At 37.8% G+C, this 26,371-nt stretch overlaps 1 protein-coding gene across 8 annotated transcripts in view; it reads right to left on the bottom strand.

The window, feature by feature from the left end:
- Positions 1–2,023: 2,023 nt before the first annotated feature.
- Positions 2,024–26,371, bottom strand: part of PANK1 (pantothenate kinase 1) — a 44,372-nt gene continuing 20,024 nt past the window's right edge. For 5 of the 8 annotated variants that reach the window (XM_062496105.1, XM_062496109.1, XM_062496110.1 and 2 more), the window contains 6 exons: positions 20,357–20,709; positions 11,348–11,601; positions 9,577–9,753; positions 9,052–9,175; positions 4,250–4,375; positions 2,024–3,675 (listed from right to left, as the gene is read on the bottom strand). In XM_062496105.1, the coding sequence (XP_062352089.1) occupies positions 3,616–3,675; positions 4,250–4,375; positions 9,052–9,175; positions 9,577–9,753; positions 11,348–11,601; positions 20,357–20,692 (1,077 nt within the window). In that variant the 5' untranslated portion in view covers positions 20,693–20,709 and the 3' untranslated portion in view covers positions 2,024–3,615. Of the gene's footprint in view, positions 3,676–4,249; positions 4,376–9,051; positions 9,176–9,576; positions 9,754–11,347; positions 11,602–20,356; positions 20,710–21,929; positions 21,955–23,452; positions 23,475–26,371 lie in introns of those variants that run through there. The other 3 variants (XM_062496111.1, XM_062496108.1, XM_062496112.1) reach the window with 3 other exon arrangements.

Here is a 26,371-nt window from a genome sequence, read left to right as displayed (position 1 = left end):
TGTGTCCTGCCAAAAATCACTTGCAAGTGTCTTGTGACAAGTCTAATAGGAACAGAAGTGCTGATAACAGCAAAACACCAGGACAGCTTTACTTTGCTGAGGTTGGAATGAACTGCAAGCACCCTATACTTGTCCCAGAAGTCAGATTCTTGCACTGCCCCCTTGCACCCCATGCTAACCTCCTCTATCAAATCTAATAAAGTAAATATTCTTAGTTGTCTCTCACTCTTCATCCAGTACTTGGGATTTTCCCCCAGTAACTTAATCCAAAGAATCTGACTTTAGAACACAGACCCTTCTTTGTAGAAGATGTAATTAGACTTTTTGTCAAAACCATTAAAAATTGTCTTGGTGGTGGATGGGCAGAGAATGAAGAGAGTAGTATGTGATTAAAGAACAAGTGTTCAAGTGCAAAAGAAGCACAGGTCATGACAATTGAGAGTGATGAGTCTGACTCATTCTGCTCCAACTTACCTGACTAATTACCTTACCATGTTTCAGAAAGAGAAGCTAGATTAACAAAACTTGGCCTGGTAAGAGGTCTATTTAATTTATACCAAAACAAGTATTTTCAACACATACTAAATGTGCAGACTCACTGATCTCCCTTAGGAGATCTCCCTTCAACTTCACCATTTCCAAAACCAAAAAGATCCAAGAATGTGGATATTTCTAGGTTCTCAGTAATAGTCTTGGATAGTGCTGGAGTTGATCTTTGCTTGCACGAACTTCCAGTTTATACCAGTTATAGGAGAGGTTTATCTGTGTAGTTGAGCAAGAATGTTTTCAGACACCTCTGGATGACTGATGAAGTGGGGCACCTTGGGGAACCCCTTCCAACAGATGACTGTAGACAGCAAGTGGACACCAAACACAATCAGAAAAATTCCAGACCACACCAATGCTCTTACAAATGCCCCCAAGTACTCTTCTATGGCAAAACCAGGAACAGTACCAGAAATCAACCACAGTGTCATTAATCTATTACCTTAATAGCAGAAGGGGGTCATGGAGGAGGAAACCAAGAGTTGGGATTAGTGAAGGCAGGCAAAGTTTGAAGGTAAAGAGGCAAGTTGCAGTACTAGCAAATTCATATGATGGCACTGATAGGGAAACAGGGAAAAGTAGTCAAGGCAACAAAGAAATTAGTCTTTTCTCCCCCAGGAAAGGAAGAATTGAACATACAATGTCATTTTCCTCTAGCTTTTCCTACTTTGTGACTTTCCACAACTCTCTATCCTAGTTAAAGTCTGCTAATATTTTTCCCAACCTGGCATACTCATTTATGCAGTATAGAATTCGGAGTACATTTTCTTCTTATTTTAAATATCAAACCAGCATTTTTAAGGTGAAGTTTTATTTTGTGTTTCTCTTAGAACTGTCATCAACTTACCTGACAGTCCTTAGAATCTTAGCCAACTTCAGCACAATTGTGCTTTTCATTTTTAACCACACAGCCTCAATTTGTGCCTCTTAAAAGTCCTTATATATTTCTCTGAACAGCTTGCTAGGGGTTTTTTTGAATGTGTGTGAGTTTTTTGGTTTTTGGGGGGCTTTTTTTGCTGCCTTTTTTTGGAGTAGTAGAGGATTTTCATCTTAAAAGAAGAGCAGCTCTTTTTATATTTGTTTACTTAGCCTTATAGTCTTCCTTTACAAGTCCAAATGTGAAGAATGCAAGAACACCTAAGTGACAGACATTCCCGTGTCAAATTCCCTTCAAAAACAGACAACTGAGAAAAAGATGGGATCTTTATCTGAAACAAGCAGTTATATGACTGATGTTGTGCTTCCCTCTACTGTTTATCATAAGAAGCACAGCTACCTCTTAACATTGTGAAGTTTTCCTTAAAAAAAAAACAAAAATGGTGTACAAGTGAATCTTTATTTGCAGGCAAAACTTAGCCCATAACCTTAATCAACGTTTTCTTTTCTTTATTAAAAAAATAGAGGCACTGAGCAGAACCATCTGAACTTATCTCAAGCTCAATATTACAGAAGATATCAACTTCAACACACTACATCTCATATTTTTGTTTACAGTCCTTTAAAGTCAACATCATGCAGGCAAAAGGCTTCAAAGATTAAAGCTTTGTTATGAAGAGTAAAAACATGTCAAGAATCAAACTATTATCACAGAATTATGCAGTCATGTATGGCACATCATTGCTTTAATGAAATGAATTCCACAGATACATTAAAACTGTCAAAACAGTAGTGGTCTTTATTTCCATCAGATAAGTTAACACTTCAGTTAATATTATCATCTTTCAACATTTGGGAGATACGTAAGTTAATGACTTAAAAAAGTGGAATATACTCCCTTCCAAAAATATACTGAATTTTATACTGTCCCTCTGATGAGTCATTTACATTATGTGACATCACATACAGTCTTGCAAGACAAAATAATTTACAAACTGTTTTTCAGTCTCTCATTTGTGAGCCCTCAAAGTGTCTGAGGAAAGCAAGTTTATACATCCTCCACAGCAACCTAAGTACATGGATTTCAAAGGGATCTCAATTCAACTTAGGGAAAAACATCTAGATAGGTCCACAAATCAGAAAAGGTAGAAAATATGGTATTGGAATAAATACTCCAATTTTAGTGTCCTGGAGGGAAAGTTAACACTAGTTGAAAAGCAGAAAATACTTTGGTTATTTTTTTTTCTAATTTTAGTAATTGGACTTTTAATAATGTTATCAGTTATTTTCAATTAAGAACAAGTTCAAACTTGCAAACTACAGAAAAAAACTGAAGACAATCTCCATTTGTCATCTAATACCCAGAGTGAATAACATCTTTACTACAGAACTCCTCACGTTGATCAGAGGCCTTAATCAGAAACAGATTTTCATTTTAGTATTAATTAAAATTTTAGTTCACATCTTTTTTAAAATTTTTATTATAGAGAAGCATCAGCCCTGCAAAACCAGTGGGCAGTCTTTTCCTGTTGCAATTCATAACTACTGAAAAATTACCATCTTAAACCTCCTGCCATTACCAAGCTTCCTCACAGTCCTTTGAAGAAATGCATTTAGCCATAGAATGGTTTGCAATTTTTTTTTTTGGGGGGGGGGGGTCAGAGAGATGTTAAAGTGTCTCATCTAATGAGGAAAGGAAAGCCAAAAAAATCAATTATTAGTTTTCACAGTACAATGCATCAGCTTTGCAGTTTCATTTGAAACCAAGAACAAATCATGAAACGTCATGAAAATAAGATAAAAAAAATCTCCTAGAGTGATTACTAAATGAAGTTAAAATTACCACACTAATCAGTAAACCCCAGAAGAAAAGCAGATGCCTCATATCACAGGTCCTACATTAAACAGTATCCATTTTTTTAAAATAAATCCATAGAATCTATGTTTGGACACTTTGCACATTTTTCCCCTAAAAAATACAGTGTACAGAAAAAAAAAAAAAATCTCATAATTCCCAGTATGAATTCTGAAGTAGAAGGTCAAAACCCAGAAACCAAAGATCAGCTAAAAGGATTTTAAATTATTTACAAATCCAGCAGGTAGAACTACCATAATGGCTTCATTTCCATCCTTATAGTGGCTTTCACTCTTACCCAGCAGCATCTGCAGTAGAAATCTCCTCAGACAGCTTCATCACTGATCATCTGTCATTTTAAGCATTTCTAGAAGAGCCCCAACAGCTCCAAAATAACCCTTTGAACAAAGGCAAAAGAAAATCAAAGCCAATGAAATAAGACATTACACAAAGTTATCAATTCTGTTACGGCAACTAAAAGAATGCCAGCCCCACCAAATATCCTTAGCTAGAAGAAAGGGTCTGATACTGGAAGAAGTCTTGCATAGTTCTCCAAAATTATAAAAAAAAAATAATTACAAAGCCTTAATACTGATGCTGTACTGAGGCAGGGCAGCTTCTGTTATGGACCTGTGGATCTGGCAGTCACCTCAAAATGATGTTTACAAAAATGAATTGTACTTGAAATTTTCCTATACCAGCCCATGCAAATGAACATTCTTGCTGTCAGGGTCAGAAAGCAAATAGGAGAAATGGGCAATGTTTAACAACACATACCACAAGATTAGTGATAAAACCAAGGAGTTAACAAGAAGCATTTTCAAATGAATTTGTAAACTGAACAGCATTTATGCAGAATTTAGCTTGTGCATTCAATTCAAACCAATGACATTTCTCCCTCCTCAAGTTCACAAATAAAGAAATACAATAATTTTGTACTTAAAAGTAGAAGTTCAACACCTATTTCCTTACCTCATGTTCCAAAAACAGAGCTTTTAGCTGTCCCTTGGACCAATAATCCATAGCATATGCCAGCACCTTCATAGAAATCATATTAATTCTGAGAAAGTTGCCAACGAACACCACCTTGTCAATGTTCTGTAAAATTGAATTTCAAAAAACATACCAGAAAAATTATGTTCAGATAAATTATTTTCCTCATTTAACACGTATCTCTGCCTCTATTACAAAGTAAAATGGGAATTTTAGGTTACATTTAAATACTTCAAACTGAAAAGTCAAAAAATATTGCAGTTGCTGACCACTAAGTAAGAGACACTGGAAGAGCAGGGAGGTGCAGAGTTTTATTCCAAAGAAAGTGACAGGCTATTATCATAGAAGATCACTATTTGCTTAAAATATTGAATAAATATCACAACCTTCCCAACATTACTCAGATTATGAGCATTTTTGTGGTGGTGTTTGGTTTTTTTAATTCTATATGGCTGCACTGAAGACATCTTCCCCCCTTCATGTTAAATGAAGCAACTTTCCAGATCTCACTATGATTATTAAATCCAGATGGAGAACCTCTGAAGGCTGTCTATGAAGAATTACATCAGAGATGGGAAGGAGCATCTTTCATTATCTATTATCAGGACTGTGACTCCATTTTCAAAAAACAAGTGAAATGGGGCTGACATAATACTTGATATGTCTGGCATTCCTTTGTTTCAAAGCTCATTTGAACTCAGTTTTCAATCAGGAAATGAAGATTTTTTTTTTAACTGTCAGTACTAAGCTGACAGTGAGAAGGCCACAGACCATCCTTACTTGTATGTACATTACCACAGGAAGCAGTGGTTCTGTGTGGTGCTTAAACAATACCCATAACTATCTTACTAAGCCCAGTTCTGCCTGTTGTGCATAAAATTGCACTTGCATTAGTGTACCAGATTACGTTCACCAGACATTAGAATTGGTCTAGAAGATTCAGTAGGAGGCCATACCCTGGAGATAAAAGCTTTGTCAGGAGTCCTGAAGAGCCCTAGGAATTTATTTTTAGGAGTCTTCTGCAGAAGTTTGCCAGAAAGGCTGCACAGGGGCCAGAATCAGCAAGGGCTACCCCTCTACAGTGATCCAGCTCTATAAAGGCCAACACTTGGCTCTGCAGCAATTCCTGTGCCACAGCCACAGTAGTGCCATGTCCAGGACTGTGCCTGTGACACACCCGAGGAACATCCTCACTGGAACAGTCAGTGCTGGAGAGAGCTGATCCCCAGACACTGAACTCATCCACCCAGCCTCTGCTGAGTGAGGGGCATGCCCGACTGCCCTCAAACCAAACACAGCAAACTTTACTGATAGCTTCAGTCATCCAGCTCCTTAGACTCTGCAGTCACATCAGCATGCATTCGTACTCAGGAATTTATGAATGAAAATAAGAACTTCTTAAATTTCAAAATGCTGCTATGGAACATGGCTAAGAGCACCCTGCGTCCTTGGACGAGGCAGTTTTGTCTCTGAAGTAACTTCAGACAAAGGAGGGACAAATATCCAACTAACTGATTTCCTGTAATGCCACAGTATAAAATTGATTAGAATCTATATTTCAATTTCACATGCATAAGATTTTTTCTGTATATAAAAACAAAGCTACTGCTACCAGAAGCAAAACCTAACACAAGACTATAGAAATTACTGCAAATTTTGAATCTAAAAGTACTAGTTCTATAATAGTCATATTTACTGGAGTAAGAACGTATATCAACATGCAGATTTCAATTTTGTTTCAAACATTCCTTGACTTGACAAGGTTTAAAATTGCATTAATAATATAAAATTCCGTAGATTTTCTGAACTGAACTAAAACCAAGTTTGGCGTTTTTCAGAAATCGAAATGCTACTCTTAAGGGAAACCTGTCAATTTACTTGTAAATTGTCCACTGCTGAAACTTTCAAAGCTGAAATCTTAAACCACTGAAGAGATGGTAGGGACATGCTTATTTAGGCTAATCAAATTTCAGCATCCTGAAAAAGATATGCATTCTTTCACTGTGTGGGGTCTTGGTAAAATTTTCTACTATCCTGCAGCAGAAAGTTATAGTATAGCTTTAATATTGTATATTCACATCTTTGCCAAAATAATTGAATAGGGAAATCTCTAACAATAACAATAAAAAGCCCTGCACATACTTTTGCAAGGCAGCTTGTTCAGATACAAACTTAGATGTTCTGTGAGTAAGAAAAGTATAAACCAGGAGGAGATCAGTTTCCTTTATGCAGTTCTGCTGTGCTTGGGACAGGCCATTTCAAAGGGTCTGTGGCCAAATGGCTCCAGACTATGGAATTTTTCTACCCCACTGCCAACTTTGTGCAAGCAAATGTGCTTTGAAGTTCTGCAGACAGAATATTTCATTTATTCCCCAGCCTCATTTTTTCCTGCACATATGCAAGTCATTTCCAACACAATATTAAAGCTGCAATCATTGGGAAAAGCTTATCAAAAGTCATGCTTCAGGGCATAAATTGATTCTGTCAACCTAAAAGTGAATGTTACCATAACCTTAATCTAATACATACAAGCTCCGCAAAAGAATATCATATTCAACTGCTTATTTAGCTCTTATTTGAGGATTTGATTCATCAAGCTTGCTGTAAGTCAGAGCCATGTCTTCCAAAAGCAATTTAGGTGTCTAGATTATTTTAGCAGAATGATAGAATTAGGTTTTTTTTCCCCCAAGAGCAAGCTATCTGAAGATTAGCTTCCTTGAAATGATACTGAATGTTTTTCTTTTTAATAGTATGTAAAGTGACTAAATTAAGTTTTCATTCTCTAAAACTATAGAACAATTTACTTCAAGTGTTGGAAAAATCCTGCTTTGACACTTGAAATGAAGAATATTTAACACATCAATTCACATTTCTCCACAAAATTCTATGGACCACATCAGTTTTTAAGAGGCCTGCTCCCAGAACAAAGATGTTAGGAACTTTTTCACAATGACTCAGAAGCATTAGTCTCCTTAGCAGCCTATCTCCTCCTCTGAAGGCACGTATGTGGTTCCCTGCTGCAACTCTCTATGCTTTGATAGCCCTGTACAATGCTGCTTGAACTCCATGCCACAAGGCAACACTGTAAAGAAGCTGAAAGCAAAGAGAACATTGAAAGAGAATCATCCTGACCGAAAGAGTCAAACTGCCAAGGAATAAAAAAAATAATCTCTGTAGCCACTTTTCACAATGAAGGAAGGTTATCAGTGGCATTTGATAAGGGTATACACTACAACTTGTGTTGATCAGTATGTTTTATAAGTCCTCTAGAGAGAAATATGAGCAACAAACATAATAATGGCATACCAAATCAAAAGAGAATAAAAGATGAACAGCATAGCAGTGCTGAAGAGACTTATATCCCATGACTGAGGAAAAAAATGGAAGATGAAGTTCAAATTTAACAAGTGAAATGACACAACTGAAAGGGGGAAAGAGAGACACTTGATTATGCAGACACAATGACAGGCTCCAAATTAGCCACTTTAAGATGATACCATGGAGGGACTGTTGATTTTTCAGAAATGAGTTCCATGCTCACAAAAATGAAATATTATGAACTGTTAGTAAAGGAGCCCTCAGCACAAAATTTATCAATATGCCACCACATAAATACATTGAGCAACCACATTCTGAATACCATATGAAAATCTGATAATTCAATATTAAAATTACAACCATAAAAAGATTAAAAAGACAAAATAAAGCAGTGCATAAAAGAGTGTCTTCTCTTTTTTTAGGTAAGGAGACTAAGTATTAGGACCTTTTGTCTTGGAAAGACCAAAAGAGAGATGTGGCAAAGGTTGATCAAAAAATCAAAACAAAACCCACACCCACCAAAAGCACTGATTAATTATTTACTATTTCTGATAAAACCATAAGCTAGATGGGCCCAAATAAAGTGATAGATGGCAGTTTTCTGAGTTTCTTGGGTTTGCTTTGTTCAATTTTTCTGGCTCTCTGTGTGTGTTGCTGATTAAAAACAAAGGCAGCAGCAACTTTTTCTATCAACAGAATGCTATGCAGCTAAAACACCTATGTATTAAAAAATATATAAATTCATTACCTGCTCAGAGCAGATAAAAGGCATTAGTTAAAATGTAATTGTAAAAGATGCAATCTGCAGATAAAAGAAAAGACATAAATGTTTAGGTTTGTGGTGTGGTTTTTTGTGCCTTTTTTTAACTGGTGGAAGTTGTAGTGTATGGATGAAACAATCCATTCCTATTTATCAAGCACAATGGAAAGAATGCAATAAGCATCGGAAAGGAGTTTGAGGGAGGAAAATGAACTGCATTTTTCTTCTTTCTTACACAGCACAATGGAACTTGCACCTATGCGAACGCCTAACACGAGACACACCTTGAACCAATCCCACTACGGAAACAATCCAAGCAAAAGAGTATTAAAATAAATTGTCATGCTATAGCAAAACCTGCAAATAACTACAAAGTAACAGAGTAATTATTAGTATTACAAACATGTTAATATTTATGTATTACAGTTTGAGAACAACTGAACACTCCAGGCTGAAGCTCAATGCCTCAAAGAGATTTTCACAATTTTTCTCCCCTCTTCCCTAGCTTTGAAGCTTGAACAGCCTTACACTTTGCATCCAAGTATACCCATAACAAGCCACAGGAGCTATGACATGACATTAAATATATGCATATTTACCAAGGCCAGTGACATACCTACTATGCTAGCAATTTGCATTTTTGCACCCTGATAATCTCACTATGTTTTTTCTAAAGGTTTTAAGCTCATGGAAAATAACTTACCTCATTCAATGCACACATGCGAGCAATAGAACCTATGTTGTTGGTGATGGTGACCAAGGTAGCTCTGGCCAAGTCCTCTTTACTGATGGAATCTCTCTTTTCTTTACTCATCATATGACCAAAGCTGTGTGAGGAAGATCGTGTCTTTTATCATGAGATATTCAAGAGTGATAAAAGCCCTTAAAATTATATCATTTAGCAAGCCTTGCTTGGATTTCATAACCATTAATTTGTGATGGATTTGAAATGTGAAAAGGGATCTCATTAGAAAGGCAAAACTATGAATGAGGATACTTTCAAAACAACTGTAATTTAAATGGAAGCAAACTGCATCAGGCATTACTTACACCAGTTTAAAAAAAAAAAAGGCAAGAAGTAGGTGAGAGATCTAAGGACAAACCCCTTGATACATCGAGTGACATTTCCACATAGACACAGTGCATAGTCCAGGGATTATGCACTCAGTTGAGCACGCACAGGAAGTTTCCCAAGGGACTGCTTACCAACAGCTCAATGAACACGTACCTTGATGCTACAGCAGATCCCTGAAGGCCAAACCGCTCATAGTCTCCTCCATAAATATCTCTCACCAGCTTATCCACATTGGTGCTGTCTCCTTTCGCGGCCATTTCCAGCGCTTCTTCAAACGTCTCGCAGCCAGTGAGCAAACAGCACAGGCCCAGGAATGTTCCTCCTCCAAGGCTAGAAAAGCACAGTCCCTTCAGACCAGCAGCTTGAAACAGCTTTTACCATAACCCTTCAGACTGCCATTTACAACACGGTGTGCACAGATGCCAACTGTATCTCATAACTCCTCCATCACAGGAGTGAGCACACACTCTACACTGAGTTCATGTTTAACACAAGTGTCATCCAGTGTGGTTTTAACTCAACTAGACTTGAGTCCTTAATCCTTAAATAGAAATTATACTAAAGGGTTAGCTAAGAAGGTCTGATCCAACACCAAGGATACCACTTCGCTACCTGTAGCACCCTAACGAGTTTTCTGCCAAAGAATAATTAGCCAGCAGAGCACTCAAATGAGTGAGGAAAGAATGAACAGTGAACAAAGGTAAATCTATAAGGGCTGGCAGCCAAGGCAGATCTTGTCCCCCTAGCCAGACGCAGGAAGCAGTCTGGTTGGCTCCTTTTCAAAGCAAGCCCAGCATCAGCCCCTAATGTTCTTTCCCTACAAGAACTCTGAGCAAGGAACACTCAACTTGAATATTTTGTAAAGGCTCAAGTACAATATTTACTGACTACATAAATTTAGCAGGGAGTATTTAACTGTGCATAACATGTTGCTAACTCATTAAAGTTCTACTTCGGACTTTTCAGCCTTACAGATACAAACTTTAACTTACTAATCTCTACACCCTTCCTCATTCTTTCTTGGCCACTGACAAAGTTAGCATATTTGCAGTGACTGCAGTCACAGTGACTGGAGTCACTAAAAACAAGGTGATCAGTGAGACACTACACGTGCACTTCATGAAAAAGCACAGGAGGTCAGATAGGAACACTATTTAGTCTGTGCTCTTGGATTATTGGGTTTTTCAGAACACATCTTATAGCACTGTAATACACTCAGTATCTGAAGAGTAGAAAGCTCTGCACGCCAGCCACAAGACAGTATTGATTTCACCATCTGTAACAAGTCAACATCAAACTGCAGTCATGTTTTTCCTTCCATAGTGGAAAGGATTAGAAGCACGTCTAACAAAGATGCCAAAATCTCTGTGCCTGAAAAAGACCCAGAACTGCAAGAAATCCAATGCCTCCCACTGAACTTGTGTCCACCTGTACTGCACATAGAGAAATGGCTCACGGCTACCGCTGTGGCAAAGGTATGCCCTAGGTAAGGAACTAGAAGGTATATAATAATTCAATATGATAATTCAATATATTTAGATATATATACTGCACGTCATGTGCAGTATACAGGAGAAATTTCAATACGTACCATGCACCAAAAAACAGAAAGCAGGGGAGACAAGGTTCATTTGCTGGGACAGTTCTATTTTGGAAATCCACAGCAAGAGATGGGAAATAGGTAAGAACACCAACAAGAGACTAAGGCAGGTCTAAAATTGAACACATCAGTGATTTCTCTGACACAGATCCCCTCTCTGAAGGTATCCTAGGGTATTTTCAGCCTTGCTACAGCTAGGCTTTTAAAAGAAATGAGAATACATGCACAATTTGGAGCTGTAGCTATTGATCACACTCTTTAATTCTACCTGCTCAATTGTGAAGGAGAAAAGAAAACAGTTGAAAGAAACAAAAGTAAATTTACCTGGATCCTGTAACTCTTTTATAATTGTCCTTAGAATACACAGCTAGAATGCTGACCCCTGAGCCTATGTTAACCAGCAGCATAGGATATGGATTATCAAGGCAGTAAGGCTTTTTCTGGCACTGTTCAGGATCTGTAGGATTTTCAAAATAATAGCACTCTGGTTGGCCATTGAAACCAACAGAATCAACATAAAGGAGGCCCTGGATCAAACAGTCCAATTCATCCAGTTTATAGAGCTGTAGATCAGCCATCTGTAAAAGAATAACAAGAAATTAAGAAACACACATTTCCTAGTATAATACAACACTGAGAAGGACAAAAGGCTCCTCTGAAGCACTCTGATCACTTTAATAGTAACATGGTATGCTATTTAAGCAGTACAAAGATCCAAGCATGAAGTCTGAAATAAAAATTCACTGTCTGCCTGACAACAGGTACCTCCCAAAACAAGGATGTGCTGCACAGTAATGCCATCTAGTTCCTTTGCCTTGGACACATTCTGGGCTCTGCAAGCAGGAAGTATTTATCCTCCTTAACAGTGACACAGTAAGTGTTTCTCCCCTCATTCTCCCCCCAAGGGGAGCTGTGTTCTGCAGCTTTTGGGCAGTATCGGACACATGCCTACACAGCAGCATTCCTCAGGATGCAAAGTATTTCATCATCCAACTACATTTCCCAGCAATTTCATGAAATTTTCAATAGATGCATTAAGATGTTATGTTAATATGCATTAAATATACAGTGGATTATTTTGTCACACATGTCACTAGTTATTCTGCTTATTTTTTTTAAATTACAATGAGCACTTTAAAATACCTCATGAAAAACAGAGGCATAACCCCTATGTTCAGTGAAAAACCATATAAAAAATCCAAACAAAAAGATTGTCAGGCCCATGCCCCCAGCAGAATATAACTTAAAGAGAAGGCAGACAACCAGTAACAAAATCTGATAAAAGACATTCCCTGAGATCTCGTAGGTCACCATGTCTGTACTTCAACATACATGTACACTTGCCATAGCATCCTATTCACTAGAATTAGAAATAACATCCCTTTCTCAAATTAGAATACACTGACCAACTGCAGAAAGTTTCCTTTTCATTTCTAGGTTGAGGAGAGGGCAAATGTAAAGTTGCCTATCCAAATCCTGAGGTCATTTTCATCCTCACACATGCAAAGCGGGTCATGCCCAACTCTACTTTCTAGCAGAAAGAAAACCCAACAGAATATAATGGAGTTATACAGTACACAGCTGGTTCTCCAGCATTTGCATACTGCAGGATGATTTTATAATGGTTAATGGAGAAGATTTACATGGCTAACTATGTCCTATTTTTAATTCTGGAAGCTATATTAAGTCACTATAAAGAGGGAGGATATTTCTGTGGAACAGGCATGGTCAATAGGTTACATTCTTTTAAGCTATTTAAATCTCCCCTGTTAAGTCTTTGCTCTACTTGTACACAGCTCTAACTTGCCACAAGTGAAAGCCATTCCACTCTTTGGGTCTGGCCTTTTTTTTTTTTTCTTACTTGCCACTCCTCAAATCCTGTAAACAGGGGAAAAAAATCAAGCCAAAAAGATCCCAAACCAGCAGTCTCAAAGACCTCAATATAGATCCAGTTATTCATAGGACAAATGAGAGAGATGGAAATAATTTCCTCTTGTTTCTGTATTTCCTCCTGCAATTTCTGCAATCCCCTATTTTTTTTTTTTTGCTGTTACCACATTGCTACACACATTAAAATTAGAGAAATAAAGCATAAAAGACTTGAACCATTTTGCTAGCAAATATAAAGAATAACCATAATTTATGAGAAAAAGTTTTTCAAGAAATGTTACAAAATTCTTAAGGCTACTTTGAAAACATCTTGGATTTGATTTCTAACTATTAGACCAAGAGGAAAAGGTCCAAGATATACACATGACAATGTATGATGCAAGGTATCAAAATAATAAACTCTTCATGCACTCTTCATAACAATGAACATTGCGTGGAGTCCACTAAGTCATCACTCCTTACAGGATTTATTTAGTTCAACAAACATTGCACATACCTGGATGGCACAAGGAAATATTCTGTACTACCTATGATCTTTCCCTAGGTTATGTGCTGTACAGCATCAGTTTCCTCACCTCTGTGTATAAACTGGATGCAGCATGACCAAATACCATTTAACACAGCTGCACAAATGTGCTGTGAACCAGGAGCTGCTGTACAAAAACGAGTCACTAGCAGGTTTATGGCCCCTACTGTCCAAACCTCCATTCTAATGTAAGCCAAATAACCAGCCACAAGCTGCTTTTGTCTGATCCAGGCTGCACTTTTACAAACAGGTAAGCACTAGCCAGAGACCTTGCAAACACAAACAAGTAATGCAAATCAGAGTAGAACACTTCTGACATCAGTACAAAACCACAGACAAACCCTTTGATTCTACAAACTATCCAGTCATCTCACCAATTCTGAAAGAACAGAACACAAGAAACTAATCAGGTTCTTTCTTAAGCACTACACATAGAGGTTTTATTAGGTCCAGTCCTCCATGTGTAAAAGACACTAAAATTTGTTCTACTTTTTATAGCTCTATATTTATATATAGATATTTATATAGATATTTATAGATATATTTATATTTATATCTTTTTATATATATATTTATATTTATATTTATAACTTTTATATATAGATATATTTATATTTATAGATATTTATATGCTATATTTAATAGTTGATACACTGTAAGCAGAAAAGTCCTATTACTGCTTTCTTTCATGTATGATATTCATAGCAGACTGAAAAACTGTTTTCCTGTGTCATTGCAGCAGTCTGGTTTTGATTTTTGGAATAATCAAGACAGGCATCAGTATTCTATGTCAATCCACCTTCCTTCAGAGAAACAAAAGCTCAGCAGCCACCAGACACCCAAGGCTCCAAGGAGCTTACTGAGCCATCACTGTTCCTATTTCTAAACAGAAATTAGGGCAAAGATTCAAGAAATGTAGTAACCCAATCCTGTACAAGAAGCCACAATAGAGCCACGGTCACAATTCAGTCCCCTTCCCTGCATATATAGTTGTGATTTTGCTCACAGTGTCTCAAAGCACCAAAGCTGCATTGCAGAAAAGATGTGCCTGTAACTTTGTAACTAATTTACAAGCAGGCAAACATTTCTTCCTGCTGCCATCACCTGACCTACCACACTCTTCTCACCCTCAACTTTCAGCTGTTCAAACCTCTTCTCCTTAGAGGAACCCAAGTTCATGTGCAAACAGGCATAACAGAAATGGAAGCTGTGTCTAGCAGCACATCTTAATTGGATGTTTTTCCTACAAGGTTTACAAAATGCATTTACAGATATTTTCCAGCCCTTTACAATTCCTAACGTGAAGGCAGACAGCAAAAATGGTCAACTTACCCTACTCTGCACTCCAGTAACTACATTCAGCACAGTGCCTCTCTAGGGTTATGTCAGAAAGTTGTGCTATGAGAAGAACAACTGCAGAACAGAGTAGTATACAGGATCCTGGAGGGAAAATTTATTATGATTACAGGGAAACCACATGTACACTTTTTTAAAGAATAATTTTTCTGCATTATAGCCAGACTGTAGCTATTCCTTTTTTAAAAAAGGCTGCTTTTTAAATATTGGGGAAGGGAACAAACATTTTAGACCTCGAGAAACTCTCAAGGACCATCATAAGGAGTGACTTATAACATCAACCATGCTTGCAAGCAGGTGCAACTCACCAAGATAAAGTAGCCAACATTTCCCTCTATGATCTTAGCCTCAAAATCCTGAAAACACAGCTGATTTCAAGGAGTCAAAGTCTGTTATTACTGTGTACAGATGTTGTTCCAAGAACAATGAAAGATGATCACTTGTACTCTTGCAAGAAGTGCTGGAAAATTGTGCTGCCTGCTAAAATTTAGATTTGGATTTCTTTGTTGTTTGGCATGTTGTTTTTATTTACATAATATGCGTAACATAAAAAACAATTATCTGTATTCAAGTACCAAGCAGGATAAAAAGAAAAAGCATCGTACCAGTTTGTTTCTGTTTTCAAGTATGGAAGCACATACGTCAAAGATTTGGATCCCATTTGTTTCCTGTTATGAGTGAGTAAATACATCCACTTCAGCAAGGTAAACATGAAACAGCCCAGTCCTCTAGAAGTGAGCTGAGGGCAGCCATGACATACATGCACTGGGGTTGAAGTCTATTGTATCACCATTGGTGTGCAGACATTTTCAGTGAAGCTCCAGCTCATGAAACATTTCACCCACTTTTACTGTATTCTGGTAGACACAGGAAAGTCTGAACCTAGATGCAGTTGCAAGTCCATTTTTCACTTATTTCAATGAGAAATACTATTTTTTCCTGTCAAAAACTGTTAGGAACATAATATCTTGCAAGCTTTTAATTATCAATTACCTCAGCCTCATTTATTATATTACTCTGCCTCTTATGTCTGCTGGGCATCACTTCAGTTTTTATTTCTTAGAATAGCTTACAATCTAGCTTTTCCTTCCATCTCCTCCACTTCCAAAAGGACTTTGCTTTCTTTATATTTTGATTATCTTCACTTCAACCCTCAACTCTGCTACTTTATGGAGCTGAAAATAGCCACTTGCATCCAAACAAGACAAAGTCTAATGGACATAAACTGCAAGTCCAACATTCACTGAGGCAGAAGATTCACTCTGTATCAGCTTAGGGCAAAAAAAGCACTCATCAGGAATCCTGTGCAGAGCGCTTCCCTCTTGCACAGCGAGCCACGAGGATCTCTCCTTGCTCTTGGCAAACATTGTTTGTCCCCATTCCTTCTGAAGAGGTTACTTTACCCATTCTCTGGATGCCACTTCCAACTCCAGCCCAGCCCCTACAGCCTGAACAGCTGCCTCCAGCCTCCTCAGCAAGAAGATTTTTGAGTGTCTCACACTAACTTGTGAAAGAGTTACAGAGCTTACTCATCCTACAAGACAGGACAGTGAGTTTATTTAAGATAAACACAGTCTATAAGTCATCTGCAGACATTCAGCTCATACCACAAAGTCTTAGAATTAGCTAATAACTGGCACAAGAAAATCACTATCCAACAGCCAAGCTCACTTTTAAAGCATTTTTCTTAATGGGAAGCTCAAGGCCCGAGTTTGAGTCTGTGTTGGTAAGAGACTTCCTTCTTTCCCTGTCCCAAATGTTTTTGATTAAGTGATTGGGGGCTGTTACCACAGAAGCTGCTCCCACTGAAGACAGCAGTAAAATTTCTATTAAGACAAGTCAGGTTCTGTAGGTGTCTGTTTAGAAAAGGAATACAGAGATCCCATCTTTCAGCCACTGCAATCAACAGAAATTTTATAATATAACAAGTTTTAATCAAAAGTCTGAGTAGTCCTTCCTCCCTTTATCCTGCCCATCCTTTACATTGAGTTGCTTTACAAAACTGAGTGGCAGTCTAAAAAAATATTCCTCATTACATTAACAGCAAACTTCTGTGCAAGTAATGTGCTTGTGCTATCATGAAGGAGTCACAGAGCACAGACAGATCCATCTCACAAGCAAGGAAGTCTAAGTACTGCTTATTTTTACAGAAGTGGCTACTTGAGCATTTACAGAATATGTGAAGTGACAGTATGTAGTTGGAGAAAGGAAGAAGGATTATCAGAATTAGGCTGCAGATTCATCCATGCCTTAACACCACTGTTACCTGAAAATAAAGACAGCCAGCCATGAAGACCATTCAGAGTAATTCAGAGGAGGTAAAAGAAGAACAAAAATGCAAGGAAAAAACCCCAAGGCTGGAAACAGTCCTCTTGGTGAATTACTTACTGATGCTCTCTTCAATGAACATTAAGTATAAGGATATGGTTGGTAAAATTATTTTTGTGGCCTAGTTTAATGAATAGAGTCAATTTTCCTGCTTCTAAGGGAAGCACTCAGATCTTCAGAATGAGTCACATGATCTGCCAAGCTACTGAAAGACAAAAGATCCAACATACTGCCAGCAGTCAGCAAGCAGACCATGGAGATTTCTTCAAGTATCCACCTCTCCAACACTGCAGACCATATGAGGGAGGTGAAATAGCTAAACTTAGGTAGCTTTGTAAATTTAGTTGCCTTTTAATAGGAAAAAAACCCCAGTCTTAAGGTAAACGGAGTATGTCTCATTATTTCGTGTTATTTTTAAATACAGAAAAGTAACAGAGATGTCTAGATCAAACCTGTTTGACATATTTAGGGATTCAGAACCAGACAAAGGAACAGAGGCAAGTAACAACAGAGTATCTGCCCCTCTATTTTAAGGAGAAAAAGCTTCTATAATCTTAGAAGGCTTCCTTCCTTGGGATTTGAATATTGTTTTGCAATATATTGGATCTTTTGTCCTAAATCTATGCAATCTCACAGTCACATTGAGAAATACTAAGACAAGTAACTTAAAAGCATATACACAGGAAAATAAAGGGCCAGAACAAAAGCATGTTAGCTGTATCAAATGAGTTACTAGCATTTAGCCAGATTTTTAATGAAAATAACAACATTCACAAACATACCTTAGTTTTTCCACACTGCTTCTAAGTAACAAACAGGAAGATTTAAAGTCTCCTCCATGTAAGGCATTTTACAATAGTGAATCCTGCAATAGCAAGATTTAGACTTGGCACATAGTCTCTACTTCCAGAGGTGCATTAATGGTCAAATACTTGAAAAAGGTATTTCAGAGCTTTGACAGAGCAGTTCTGAAGTTGTTGTCCAGTGTCAACTTATACACAGCAGAACTCACTGATAGCCAGCTGCTGTTACAATGGCTAATGAAGTGTGACAATTTAAGTGCCAGTACCCAGAACACTCTGTCCTTTGAGAGGGATTAAGCAAGCAAACTTCCATGTAATGGATAATATTCTGCTTCTGTAATTCTCTATGGATATCACAGTTTGAGCCAAGAAACACTTCCTCTAAAGGAAGGTACGGAACTGGACAGCTGTAAGAGGTGTCCAAAGCACTCATTTTAGTGAGAGTGCACTTCACTGTTTGCTTTATGCTAGAAATCTCCCTAGCCAGTCTTTATAGGGTTTGTCTTAAACTACCTACAAGTGTTGTAGCACACAGGATGTTAAGAACACTGCAGAGATTTCACTGCAGTGGAATTTCATGCCTAAGTCCACCAGACATTTGCTATGTGACCTCATATTTGTGTCCAATAGCTGGCAAACAGCCCCAACTCCTCCAGCTATGACTTCCCCTCTATATTGACAATATTGCAGCTGAGATGCAGAGTGAACCCTCACTGTAGATTGCATGTTTACAGCCCGTAGGGCCAAAGCTACAGAGAAATGCTCAGCTGTGAGAGCCACCAGGTACCTTCCAGCTCAGTTCTACAGTCGTGGGGGCCAGGGATGTGAACTTCCTTACTAAGCAACTGTGACTGTTATTACACGATGCAGGAAGAATGAATTTGGAGAGACCATTCCAATGGGATAGTCAGCCTCTGAGAAAGTCCTGAAATGACCTCCTATTGTCACTTATGAACGTGGCCTGAATCGTTCCCAGGACACATGAAAAGATACTTAAAAACACCTGAACTGAGGCCACACTGACTAGAACTAAAACTCACCTCCTACTGTGGTGCCAACATCCTTATACAATGTGAGGCGAACAAGTTTTTGAGGATTTAATCATCAGTAGACTCTAACTTGTAAGGGACTTAAAATAATCAGCCTAAAAGACAAGAAATCTAGCACTAGTGGTGGACTACTACACCAATTCAGAAACTTGATAGTCCTTCCTTAGACATGGAAACAGTCTAATATTCACTGAAAGTGACTGCAAAATAGCCTCACAGTTGGAATTCATGTTGAGCTCTTACAGCATTCTTTTTCTCCCTTAAAATCCTGGTCCTCTGGTATGTGAAGATATTGATGACAGATGGGTATGGAGAAGATAAAAACCTCTTGTACAGCAGGAATGGATGAGTTAAAAATGAAGCACATAGAGCTAAGGACTGCAGTCAATAGCAGTTGGTGATTCAGTATGAGAGCTCTTTGGACTGAAGCAGGGACGGAAAAGCAGCTGTAACCTCCCCTACCCAGCAGCCATCCCTCAGCCTCAAGATCAGGTCAAAAGTTAGGGACAGAAGTGCCAGACCCACCAGTCAAGTAAATCATTTACATTAGTCTTAGGGACACCATCCTGGGACAATCAGATTAGTCTCTTTTTCATAGAAAACAAATGAAGATATGTCCCAATACAGATGGATACACAACAGACAACTGCCTCCTGAATGCTTTTTCTCTTCAACACAGTTTGTACAACAGCTCTTCCATGCTTCTGCACCATAACCAATTTTTGAAGAGTACTCTAGTGCAAAACTTGACAGCTTCTGGAGTTCCCTGCAACAGCTATTTTTAAATCCTTGGGGATCTGAGACCTACTCATCTCATGAACTGCTTTCTTTAAATGGCACGCTCACAGAATGGAAATCAAAAGCTAGCTGGTATTATTATGCTCCCACACACTGTTTCTCCCCCATGCTTGGTCTTCCAGACTCTTAACTGTTTGAATGTTAATGCAAAGGGAAGGGAATCTGAATCAAATCTCCAGCCTGTATGGTTTCACATCTGGTTTCCCATAGATAACCAGTTTGCGAGTACCTATAGTGTCAGGCTTCTAGGTTGTCATAACATACCCTCAGTTGATTATGAAGCATCAGATCATCACAGCTGCACTCTAAAAAAACTCCACTCTAAAAGACTAAACTCCATTTACTAAAAACATCCTGCACTGCAATTCTTCAGCAGAATACCCAGCAAGTAGAATACCCTTCCCTCCCTCCTCCATGTTCTCAGCAATGTCACCAATTAACAAATGTGAATTGATTCTGTTGCTCCTAATCAGTTAGGATGGACTAATAAAAAAATTATTTTCCCAGCAAGTTTTAGTAGACAGGCTTTCATGGTGTTTTCCCAAAGTACTTCCCACTGAACCCACATGAATTGCTCACGTACCGTTCTAAAGTCTTCCTCAAACTTGTAAGCTCCACCTCCCGTGGCACAGAGCGTAGTGTGCAAACTGGAGAAGTTCTTTTCACTACCCATCTGTATGAACCTGTGCATGGCACAGCTGGGAAAGCGGATGAAGTGCAGGTTTCCTTTGCGTCCACACATAGTCAGGTTTTTCAGTTCCAGGTGGACGTCGCGAATGCCAGTTTTACCATAGGCTGTATTGGAGGTCAAGTATTTCCTAATGCTTTTCAGGTTTTCTACCTCCTCCTGTTCCTCCTCTGCAGTAATGTCCTTAGGTTCAAAGTAGACCAGTTTAACCAACGTTCCACCGATATCCATTCCAAACCATGGGAATGCTAAGAATAAGGGGTTGAGGGAGGAAAAAAGACAAAGTGACTATACATATACAGGCTAGACAAATCACTTAAATAATTTGCTGAATGACAATTCAGTGCAGTCACAGTAGCAGCACCTACTCCTGAGAACTGAGGGTCACTTACGTCCAATTCATGTGATTTAAACACATCTCTAGGTTAAGCCTTCATAAAGATTATCTCAAAAATTATTGTCTGAAGAAGCAGGTTTTAATAAAACGAAAACATCTTTTTTCCCTGGAAGTCACTTTACTCTTTGGTCACCACCTCTTGACACAGCACATTTACTGCATTTCACCCAATCAGCACCAGTGGGTGAGAAATGAAATGAAATTGTGTTTCACCCCATTGGCTCCAATTCTGCAAGAATTAAGGGGAAGAGGAAGAAATAACCAAACAAACAGGAGAACACGATTTCTCAAGTCATATTCCCACTGCTCAGCATTCACAATTGCCTTTCCAAGCTCAGTCAGAATTGCCATGGTCACAAGGCTGTGTCTGAAGAGCAGCAATACAGAGCTCCCATTATGCAGGAGGCCTCCAGACTCCAACCCACCAGAACCAGCAGCTTTGTTGGACTGCAACACTTGTGTATAATAGCCAAAAGTGAGCTGGCAGATGTTCAGCATTTACCACTGACAGACCCGTCCCTTGAATGTAGACTCCTTTGGCTGGTATATGTGTTAGTCTATCACATAATTATATAAGAAATGCCACTATTTGTTTCCCAGCTTGCCACATATGGCCTAGGTCCTCCAAAATCTTTGTTCTGTTAATAGTAAGCAAAAATTACTCTGGAAAACACCCAGCAGAAGATAATAACTGAATCAAGCAGGTCTACCTGCTGCACATAAATATATATATATATATATACACACACACATACATTTTAAATAGTAAGCCAGGTAACTTTATGAAGCAGTAAGAATTGAGAATACAAAATCTATACATGGGCACTGCAGATGGAGGGAGCCTGCAGTGTTTCTTAGAAAAATTAAAAGTACATGATTAACATCTAAGACACACTTCTAAAATAGCAGTCACACAGTCACCTTCCTGCTTTTTAGGGAGAAACAGGTAAACTTGCTAGAAAAATTATTCTACCAGCTAGGGCACCTCAACTTAGTGTTGATACAAACTTGAAACCATAAATACCATATGCACAGCAGATTTTTCTGACAGTGAACCTAAAAATAAACAACTTGGGGCAAACACTTTAATAAGCATAGGAGGTACTTATCACACTGTCCTTCCTCATGTGATCACAGATCACTAGTAAGTTACTCAGCTTCAGGCTGAAAGAGGTTTAGTGTAATTTTTCTTACCACAAGTGTCTCAGCATCATCTGGCTGAATAACTTGAAATGTAAATTTCCCACTTTTTAATATGCTCTCCCTGTCCAAAGCAATCCTTATATGTCAGACATTTAAAACAGTTATTTCACTCCATTGCTGTATGCCAAGTAATTGAATCATTGGTTTCTCCTCCCAGTTCCCCACGGACAAGGCAGGCATAATGCATAAACTCCAATCAGGTAGCTGATAAGGCCTAACTATTCTCCCATGCTGTACAAGCTGCACAAAGAGAGTGAACTTAAGTCTAATTTGAGGTTTGGGAAGATACACCATCCTATGCAGATATATGAGAGTTCCCTGAAATGGAAAGAATTCAAAACAAGTGTTTTTTTTAAAAGGGAGTTTATTTTAAAGAAGAAAAATATGTTATAGACTAACCTGCAACTCAAACACTTGTGAAAGTACAAAGAAAATATTTATGTGAAAGCTGTCTGGTCCACATTGCACAACATTCTAATGCAGTGGAGCTCAGGATGTCAACCCCATTAGTGATTTACAAAAATCTTTATTAATGCTACTGAGAACTTTAATTACCTGTCCCACTGGAACAGTAAGTCTCCTCCTCAGATGTATCTTAATTGTGCAAGCAAGAAGTTCAATTTTCAAAGCAGCACGGCTGGACTATGCAACACAGAACCATCCTGTAGCTAAGTATAAGCCAATTCCACTATTTTTCATTAAGGGCATAAAACCTGCTACACTACCTACAACAATCATTGTTTTAAAGCCATAGTGCAGATTTCATCTTTAAGAGAGGCAAGAAGTGTTCCATTCTCCTATCAAACACAAGCCCAGCTATAGAAGTGTTAAATACTAACAGCTGAGAGGTATTCATAAATGACTGCCAAGACCTTTCATTTTGCATCTTAACATTCTGAGGAGTTATAACCAAATCATTCACAAAGAATAAGTACTGTAAAAACAACTACATTGAAGTTTCTTCAACTCTGCATAGTTCTTGGGATAGCTACACATAATGCTTGCATTTATAAAGTGAGCAGAAATACCAAGGCACTTTTTTTTGTTTATTCTCTCTGTGAATCTAAGTTCCTTTCATTTTGTTGTGAGCCAAATGGACTGCTGCAGAAAGAAAGGAACTTTGCTTTTAGAACAGCAGTTTTTTTCAGCAGAAATAAAGAGCCCAAGAACAGACAACAAAACCAGATATTTCAGTTATGCAGAAAAACAGCTTAGTTTTCTTCTCAACTTCTAACACCAGCTCTCTGTTGGAATTACTTGCAATAATTCAACAATCATCTTGACTGGTTGACCAATTAAGAAAAAAACAAGTCTCAAAGTTTCTAACAAGTCACACTGAAATTCACATAACATCTGTACAACTGGAGTGAGAGTAGAAACACTTCAGTAACACCTCTGTATTCCAGTGATTATTTTTAAATTTATTTATTCATTGTATCTTTTGTTACTATCAGTATGTTCCAAATCAAAATGCACCACTGACCCACCATCAGTTCTTTTCCCTATCTATATATAATTTGTCTCAGCTGGCACCTATCCACTTCAACTTTCCTGGTGCCACTGAATGTGGTACTAATGGAAGTGTGGACACAGACTGAAGATGCTCCTGGGGTTTGCTGCCTCTGTGAATACAGAAAGATGATTCAGAGGCCACCAAAAGTAACAGAGCCTGCCCATTACTACAAAGAGGGGGTATGAAAAAGAGGTTTGTGTAGACAAGTTTTCCATAAGTGTGCCTGAATTATGAAAAGCCAAGAAAAAAAGGAGGGGAAACTAAAATCCATCCCATCCATATCTCAGGCTGATCACAGTTAGTCAAAACTGTGATTTACTATGAGCAGTAAAGACAACAGATATGTTGCAGAAATGTTGTCACAACATAAAAAAAAATGCACTTCTTAATTAAAATTGTCTGATAAGGCTCATGAGCTGATTTCTCTCTTTTCAGTACCTACTGAAACATACCTATTGGATCAGTTGTATTTATAACTCTGGCAAAACCAGAACTACTCTACTGCATTGCTACATAACAGTAAGCAAAAAAATAACACTGTAAAACATGGTTTTAGGTCCCACAGAACCAATACAGAAAGCATCAAGATGCATCATGTGTTCTTAAAAGTATAAATCAAAGACTTTATCCTCTTAAAAAAAATTCTCTTCATGATAATAAATTGTGCCAACTACTTAGTGGTTTGGTATCACGAGATAAAAATCTGTACTAGTCCAAAATTTAGCTGCAGAAACATGTGACAATGCAAACAGAAGGTATCTACAGCATTGCATAAGTAGGTAATCTGATGCACACCAACAGCTGTGTATCTGGGGCAAAGGTTCACTCATGAGAAATTCCATGATACATTTTACCTAGTTTCTGCATTAACTCTGGAGTATCAGGCTATTCCTACAAGGCATTATTATATTCAGATTTCAGTACCTTGGATTTTTTAAAATATTATGCTTAACATACAATATAATGAGGGCTTGTGGAAAGTAAATATCAAATCACAACATTCTCCTCAGACAAGAGCTCAGGGGAAGCAAGAATGACAAGGAACTCCTCTCATTTACCCCCATTAAAAAAGATTACCAAGAGTAATCCTTTTCATACATTTAAACAATCACCACATAAGGTTAGCCCAACCTTTTTACTCCTCAATATTCAGAAAGATTTGTGCTTGAATCCTGCTGGTTAAAACATTCTTCTCTCTACTTGAGCTCTGGATTTATTCCTGACCAGTTTGCAGCAGTTTCTTCTTTTGCCAGAACTGTTTCAGCTTACACATCTCTTTTACAAGACCTGCATTTCCTCAAGGACAGGCACAGTATTTCAATTTTTTCATCAATAATTTGAATGGTGGTATCAATACTCTGATATTTTAGTCGTAAGTATCTCAGATTAAATATCTTACATTTCAGCTGCTTTTCTTTCTGAACACACATGTTGAAATCTTACTACTTCATTTACATTTCATTTGCATTTCTTGACACTTTGATGATTTAGGAACTTCCCATGTTATTTGGGTCCAGAAGACGTGAGAGAGCCAAAAACAATAATGGGGGGAAAAAAATCAAAACAACACACACATAACACAGCATAGTATTCTTACAGCTTCTGAACGCTGATTTTTATTAAAAAGATAAAGGGATAATAGCTTACACATATTTTTCAATTACTTCTCCCTGTTTTACACAGTTACAAAAAGAAATAAAATTGAAGCATTTTTTATTAGAATGAAACTAGAATATGTAGTTCAAAAATAAATTATATCTGCTTAGTAATTAAAGATTCCTCAAACCTTAAAAAGCTAGAGCTAAATCATGCACAAAAGTCAGGTGAAGTCTTCCAGTTCATCTTCGGTAGCAAGGGTTTATTGAATGTCTTCCTCCTCACCAGAAAAACAAACAGACAAAACCCAAAAGTTACAACCAGCCCCACAAAAAATTCAAACCCAAAAGCAGAGAGCTTTCTGTTAAACAGTTGTGACCATCCACACAAATGTAATTATATTAACACAAACTGATTTCTGAAGAAAAAGAAAACTGACACAAGCCTAATAACCCTGACAATCCATCTAGTTAAACTAAGGAGAAAAGAAAGCAAAAACAGGATTCCCAACAGAGGCTGTACTAGGCAAGACGTCTCTCACCACAGGCTTATCAGCAAAGCACACTGATTTCACAGGGAATCTTCCCTTCTGAGAGGGGAAAAAGACTTGTGAACATAAAATTCTACCTCATTTTGTCAGAAAGTAAAAACAACCAAGAAAATAAGGGCTTAAAGGAATAACTGCTACAGAAAGATAGGTTTCTTTTGTTGAAATATTGGGAAATGCCAATTATCTCGTTATCTTATCCACCACACAAAGCAAACTCTGCAATCAATACTGGTCTCACATGCCATGTGGCAACTGCACTTCATTTTGCAATCTGTACTTAAGAAAAGAAGAAATATCTGCAAAGGCCAGGATTATAAGCACCAAACAAACCACTAAAAATGGTACTGTGTAGTATTCACTAAAGGAGGATGCAGTAGAAAGGCATGCAGTACCAGAACAATTTGAGTAATAATGTAATACATTTTTTAGATGGTGACAAAGTGCTACCATTATTTCCTGTATGACTAATAATAAATTTCAAACTCTTTCTCGTACAAAATAAACTATATATATTAAAAAGCATACCAGCAAGCATTCATGTATTTCAATCAGCAAATAAACTGCCTACAGAATAGTTCTACAAAGCACTTCCTTCAGCTGCTGTTTTCATTAAAGCTTCATTTCACTAAAATTCCACACCTGGAGATAGAG

Source organism: Cinclus cinclus, chromosome 7 (assembly GCF_963662255.1).
Source record: "Cinclus cinclus chromosome 7, bCinCin1.1, whole genome shotgun sequence".
Lineage (NCBI taxonomy): Eukaryota > Metazoa > Chordata > Aves > Passeriformes > Cinclidae > Cinclus > Cinclus cinclus.
The sequence above is the reverse complement of the archived record's forward strand: the minus strand, read 5'-3'. Positions and strand labels throughout refer to the sequence as shown.